At 46.8% G+C, this 6,456-nt stretch overlaps 1 protein-coding gene across 1 annotated transcript in view; it reads right to left on the reverse strand.

The window, feature by feature from the left end:
• The window catches only part of znf800a (zinc finger protein 800a), a gene marked incomplete at its 5' end in the record, with an annotated part of 7,714 nt that extends 2,339 nt beyond the window's left edge, over window positions 1-5,375 (reverse strand). Inside the window, 5 exons of the mRNA XM_010766837.1 lie at window positions 554-663; window positions 1,813-2,952; window positions 4,088-4,452; window positions 4,941-5,103; window positions 5,192-5,375. Coding sequence (XP_010765139.1) covers window positions 562-663; window positions 1,813-2,952; window positions 4,088-4,452; window positions 4,941-5,103; window positions 5,192-5,375 — 1,954 coding nt within the window. The remainder of the gene's footprint in view (window positions 1-553; window positions 664-1,812; window positions 2,953-4,087; window positions 4,453-4,940; window positions 5,104-5,191) is intronic.
• Window positions 5,376-6,456: the final 1,081 nt, after the last annotated feature.

Consider the following 6,456-nt stretch of genomic DNA (forward strand, 5'->3'; position numbering starts at 1 on the left):
TGCTCTCACACATTGCTGAAGGAGCCCGTAGAACAAAGAGGAGGTATCCACGTAAGAAATAAAAAGGTAGCAACGTTCAGCGTGCACCAACCAATCAGCCTGAAGCAAACCACTTCTCTGTCTTTGTGATGGTAGTCTCCGTTTGAAAGACACGACTAAATACAAGCTTCTCCTACTCTAACGGTACGTCCACACAGCAGCGTTAAAAATATCTTCCAACGCTTCTGCCCATTCACTTTGAATGGGGTGACGTCACTTTGCCTCACTTTTCACCGAACTGCATTGTGGGAAGCAAAGCGGAGATTTCCAGGCATCAGGATGCAAAAGTTGAGCAATGTTCAACTTTTGAAGCTTCTGAAGCTTTCCGTGGAAGCGTCAGCCAATCAAATCATATGCCAGTACAAGCTCTAGCCAATCAAACCGCTGCTTGTGTGTCAGGGGCGGGAGATTCATGTGATTGGTTGTTGGTCGAGCTTCAGACACACCCGCCGGCAAGCTTTTTTTGAAGCTGTAGTGTGGACGGGCCGTGAGGAAGAGGAGAGTGTTTTCTCACCGAGTGTTTCACCAGACAAGGGATTTGGAGCGGGTGCTGACTCCCTTCCTCCTGCTGGCCGCCGCCGTCACTGCGTTACGATGGCTTCGCTTGTGAGACTCCAGGTACAGCTGACAAACACAGGAAAGGTCATTTTAGTCATTAACCTAGATAACATATCTACTTACTATCAGCTGTAACCGCCAGTATTTAGCATATCTTGATATATCAACTGCAGTTATAATTATTTTTGATTTAAGAGTTAACATTTTTGAGTTAGAAAAATCTTAGTTTTCCTCAGGCATCTTCAAATGTGTCTCATCTCTTCAACAAAACACACATTTACATAACAATATATAAATAAATCAGAGTCAAAAACCAGTCTCTCCCGTCTGTGTAGCTGAAAACCAAGAACTTACGTTTTAAAACGGAGACTTTTAGACACATTGATTCACACTCAGTTCACAGATATTCAAAGCACTTGATCTAAGTTTTGAGAGAGCCACCCCTGCTGTCCGTGTCTTTACGAAGAAATTAGAGATGTCCCGATCCGATAACCTGATCGGAGCCGATCACGTGATTTTCAAAAGATCGGAACCGGGAGAAAAAAATCGGGACCGGGATTTATTTATTTATTTTTTTAAATACTTTTTAAAAGAAATTTATTAAATTTTACAAAACAAAAATGACCATGTTCAAGTCTTAAAGTCATCCTGAGGGCTTAGTTCTGGTTTCAAATTACAGAACATCATGTATGCGTTGCTTCTTTGGGGCTTGTTTTCATAGACCTGGTTGCTTATTTCTCTCAAATCTGGCAACAGAGTGGGCAGGGCGCGGTGTCTAATTGTAGCAGTAAGCTAACGAGTGCCGATAAGCTTTATTTTGTTTTGATCCAATGCTGCACAACTGAACTGATCAAATGCTGCTGTGAAAGAAAGAAGCTATATCCATGTTGGATAGAATATCCAATTTAAATAAAAAAATAACCTTAAGGGACAACTTGAATGCTTTTTTTTTTCTCTTAATGCATTGCATAAAGATCGGATCGGGAAAAATCGGTATCGGCAAATTGTCAAAATCAAATGATCGGAATCGGATCGGGAGCAAAAAAAGGTGATCGGGACATCCCTAGAAGAAATTCAATGTGATGCTAATCATCTCACCCACTCCTCACACTGGAGTTCATACAGATGATCATTTCCACAGAAATCCACTTTTTAAAATCCAATAATATCCCTCACTCCATAAAACATGTATATCAGAAATGTTAAATCCAGTACCTTCTTGGCGAAGGCTCGCCCGCACTGGTCGCAGGCGTGCAGGGAGAAGTTCTTGGTCACTCTGACTTCGGTGGAGGACGACGAGCCGCTGCACTCTGATTGGCTGTCGTGTTGCCGGGTGTGTGGCGTCTGGTTGCCGGGCGAGCTGTTGGAGTAGGAGCTGCGTTGGTGTGAGTGTTTCTCACTGCGGCGGGTCAGCGGGGGGCTGACGGGGCGAGGCTGGTGGGTCTGCTGTCTCTCCTGCTTACGGGTGAGGGGAGGGGAGGGGCTTAACGCCGGCGATGACACTTCCTGTTGTTTGCGAGTGGCGGAGGCGGGGTGCGAGGAGGAAGACGATGAAGAGGAGGAGGTTGTTGCAGGTGTGGAGACCTCCTGCTTGCGAGTGATGGGAGGCGAAGGGGAGGAAGAGGGGGAGGAAGAAGCTGGGCGCCCGTTCACTTCCTCTTTGACCCCGCTGCTGCCGATCCTCTTGTTGGGGGTCCCGCTGTTCAGGACCACTTCGGCCTGCCTCTTCACCGCCCGGCTCTCCAGTTTGGGCATGATCTTGCCCAGGTACGCCGAGGACTTCTTGTGGACCACCGTCACGTGGCGCAGGACGTCCCGTTTGCGGCGCGACTCGTAGCGGCAGAGCGGGCAGCGGTAGAACTTGATGAAGATCTCGTTGCCGTCCGTGTGCAGCTCGATGTGCTTCGTGAGGTTCTGCCGGGAGCTGAACTGCCGCTTGCACAGTTTGCAGAAGAGCTGCTTGAAGTCGAAGCCCACCGACAGTTTGGGGGTTTTGGAGGGTCCGGTGCCGCGTGAGGATGACGAGGATAACGACGCCACCTTCGGGCTCGACGGCGCCTCCTCCTTCACTTTCATGGCGTGGTTCGCCACAGGGACACCTTTAGCTGTCGCGGTGCTGTCGCTAGGAGACGGGGCTGGACTAGTGTCCACTTCCTCCTCTTCCTCCTCCTCCTCCTCTTCATCTGAGGCTTCTACTGCTTCCTCTTTCACCCTGACGTTGTTGCTCGTGGCGGAGGTAGCGCTGCTGCTCGGAGGCGGGGCTGTCGGAGCGGGGGGGGCGGGAGGCGTGGCAGAGCGAACGTTTTTCATGCTGTATATTTTGTGGACGATGCGCATGTGTCTCTTCAACATGAGCTGAAATACACACAGAGAGAAATCATAATTAATCATCGTCTTCCTCCTTTAGAGAAGACATTCCAACCAATGCAAGATGATAAATAGCAGCAACTAGAACAGATGCCCGGCACGGAGACTTTTTCAAATCTAGAAAAGCTGAGAGTAAGGCAAGGCAAGTTTATTTACATAGCACCTTTCAACACAAGAGGCGCGTTCACACCGCAGTGCTTTTCCCACTTTAGTTCCGATATAGTTCCGAAATGTCGCGTTCACACCAAAAAGAGCCGGAACTAAAATGAGTTCATCAGAACCTTTTTACCCCCTTTCAGTCCCTCCTAGAGAGCAGAGACTTTCGTGGGAGAAAAAGCTTCCTATGTCTGCTGATTGGCTTGGCGGAATGCAAACCACGCCCCGTAAGACTCCCAAAAGGTTTTGTGAAGCCGCCATTTTATTATCCTTGCATTAGCATGATTAGCATTAGCCCAGCGCAGAAACGCAGAGAGACTAACTTATGGCAACACAAAATAAAACATGGGAGCGGTGGAGATGAGGAGGTGTCGGCGTTCTGGTGATTCACTCGGAGTCCTGGGAGTCCCAGCAGCTTCTACTGAAGCCAGTCCCTAACTCCGGGGACTTCCGGCCGGGGACTCCGGGTGGCAGTATACGCCGTGAAGTTGTTTGCGGTCTGCCAGTAAACCAAAAGCAGAAGAAGAAGAAGTGACGTCAGCGGCTTCATTTGCCTAATCCTCCCTCGGGGACTTATTCCGGTGTGAACGCGATCTGTACTTAGTTAATCAGAACTAGAGAGTTCTCATGAACCTTTGTGGGAAAAGTACTGCGGTGTGAACGCGCCTAAGGTCATTCAAAGTGCTTTACAACAAAGACATTGAGAGCATGAAGAAATAGTGCAGCAGAAACATATTCTAAAATGGCATTTCAAAACACTAATTTAAAAGCAAAGATAATAAAACATGAATGACAAAGGTACATGAATAAAAGTTACAGTGCAGTGTGAGATATGTCAATTAAAAGCAGCGGCAAAAAGCAAAGTCTTCAGCCTGGATTTAAAAGTAGTCAGAGTTGCAGCGGACCTGTCGGTTTCTAGTTTGTTCCAGATGTTCGGAGCACACTAACTGAACGCTGACAAACTAACCTGAGAGCTGTAGTTCCTCTTGCAGAGCGTGCAGCGGCTGGAGGAAGGGGCCGCCTGTGACGAGGCAGGGGGCGTGCTCGGAGCTTTGGACTGGGTTTGGCTGGGAGGCGGAGTTTTAGAGGTCACAGGGGTCGACTTGGAGCTGCTGCTACGAGTCGGAGAGGAGTTGTTGCTCTTCCTGGGGGGGGTGGCCTCCAGATTGAGGGGCTGTCCGGGGCGAGATGCTATGTTGGGAGTGATGTTATCCCTCCGCAGGCCGCGGTGCACCTCGTCGAAGTGACGCCGCACGTTGGCTTTGGTGGCGAAGGTTTTCATGCAGACAGGACAGGACTTTCCGGTCGGTGTGCTGAGAGTCCTCGGCCGACCTGAAGCAACAACAACAATCATTATTCATCCTTATGTTTATCTTGAAACTCTAAGAAAGAAATAACTTCTATAGCAAACAAAGCAAAGTGTAAAAAGAACTATGGAGCCGATCCCAAGTGTTACGTAATGATGAATAGACTAAATATTTGTTGTCCCCATAATGAGATATTGAGCATTGAACACATGTATTTCTTTTCATTAGTTATTTACAACACATTGAAATGTCTCTGCATCCAATGAGCATGCAAGTACTGACGAGTTTAAGGCTGCTTGTCTTGAAAATATAGTTTTCCACCAACGCAAGAAAACATCATTATTATCATTTGATTTTTGTAAAAATGTTGGGAAAAGTGTTATCATTGCACGTATTTGTTATGACCGTACGGTGGGTTTGTAAAACATTAATTACCTGGACTCTCAATCACAGTAATTCACAATGTTCAACCTTTTTAGCATGTTTTGGGGCAGGCTGTATTTAACCTCTCACCTTTCACCATGGAGAGCAGGCTGGTGGGAACAGTCCGTGTCTCGGTGAACTTCCGGAGCTCGTCCAGTTTGCTCTGGTGCATTTTGCGACAGTGACGCCGGATGCTGCGGCGCGAGTTGAAGTCCTGACCGCACAGGCAGCAGGAGATGGTCACATCGTCCACCTGGTCGGGGGGGCGAAGAGGAACGAAGTGTGAGAAACATCGTGATCGAGCGTATGAGGACACAGCAGGTGTTTCTCGGGTCACTTACCCCGCTGGTGGAGCCCTCGTCTTCGGGTGGTGGCGGCGGCTCTTCTTTGGCCTCCTCCTCCCCCTCCCACTTCTTCTTATCCTGAGTGTGTCCCGGGCTGCTGTGGCTCTCCGGCTGGCTCGCCTGGCTGTTGTCGGCCCCCTCCCCCTGCTCTCCCTCCCACGCTACCGGACTCTCTCTAGCACTGTGAAGGAGATCGAGACAAACCGTCAGAGACAAGAGAAGCTCTCCTAAAATCCCATTTGATTTGAAGACAGCCATATGAATCCTCTGTAAACCGCTGTTAAGAAGAGTTGTGATCCTCTCCAGAATGGAAGTAGTCATCACACACAGAGCATCAACTAGTTCCTGAGCAGTGTCCTTCACATGCTGATATCCAAGAGAGGGAGCGACACAGTCACAAGATGGAGGAATAAATCCTTTTTTTTGTGTCAACATTTCGGCTTTTTCTAAAATGTCTTAAAATTCTGACTTTCTCTCAAAATTATGACTTTCTCTAAAAATCTAAAAAATCTGTGTTTTTCTCAAAATTCTGACTTTTTCTCAAAATCTCAAAATTCTGTGTTTTTCTCAAAATTCCAAAATTCAGTGTTTTTCTCAAAATTATGACTTTTTCTCAAAATCAAAAAATTATGACTTTCTCTAAAAATCTAAAAATTCAGACTTTCTCTAAATATCTAAAAAATGCTGACTTTTTTAAAAAAAAATCCCAAATTCAGTGTTTTTCTCAAAATTCAGACTTTCTAAAAATCTCAAAATTGTGACTTTTTCTCAAAATTGTGACTTTTTCTCAATAACTCAATCTCAGGATCCGTGTATTTCTGATCCTCTCCAGAATGGAAGTAGTCATCACATACAGAGCATCAACTAGTTCCTGAACAGTGTCCTTCACATGCTGATATCCAAGAGAGGGAGTTCCACAGTCACAAGATGGAGGAATAGAAAGCAGTATTCAATGTTTACTTCAGATTAGCTCCACGTCAGAAATGAGCATGCTTGTCATATGTCTCTCTCCATAGAGGCTGAATCATCATGTTAATCACATAGCTATCATATGCCTCAAACAGTCCTGATGCTCTTCTAGGTAATCACACATCCTGTCATGTACAGCTACGTAGGGCCTTTGTTACCGTGTGCTAATTAATCACAACAGAGTTGGCCAGCTAACCAATCAGAGCAGACTGGGCTCTGGTTTCAGACAGAGGGTGAAAAGAGGTGCTGCAGCACAGGCAGTATGAGAAAAATCAAGAGCTTTTTGAACATTA

The sequence above is a fragment of the Notothenia coriiceps genome, unplaced genomic scaffold (genome assembly GCF_000735185.1).
Source record: "Notothenia coriiceps isolate Sejong01 unplaced genomic scaffold, NC01 NC01_scaffold00003736, whole genome shotgun sequence".
Classification (NCBI taxonomy): Eukaryota; Metazoa; Chordata; class Actinopteri; order Perciformes; family Nototheniidae; genus Notothenia; species Notothenia coriiceps.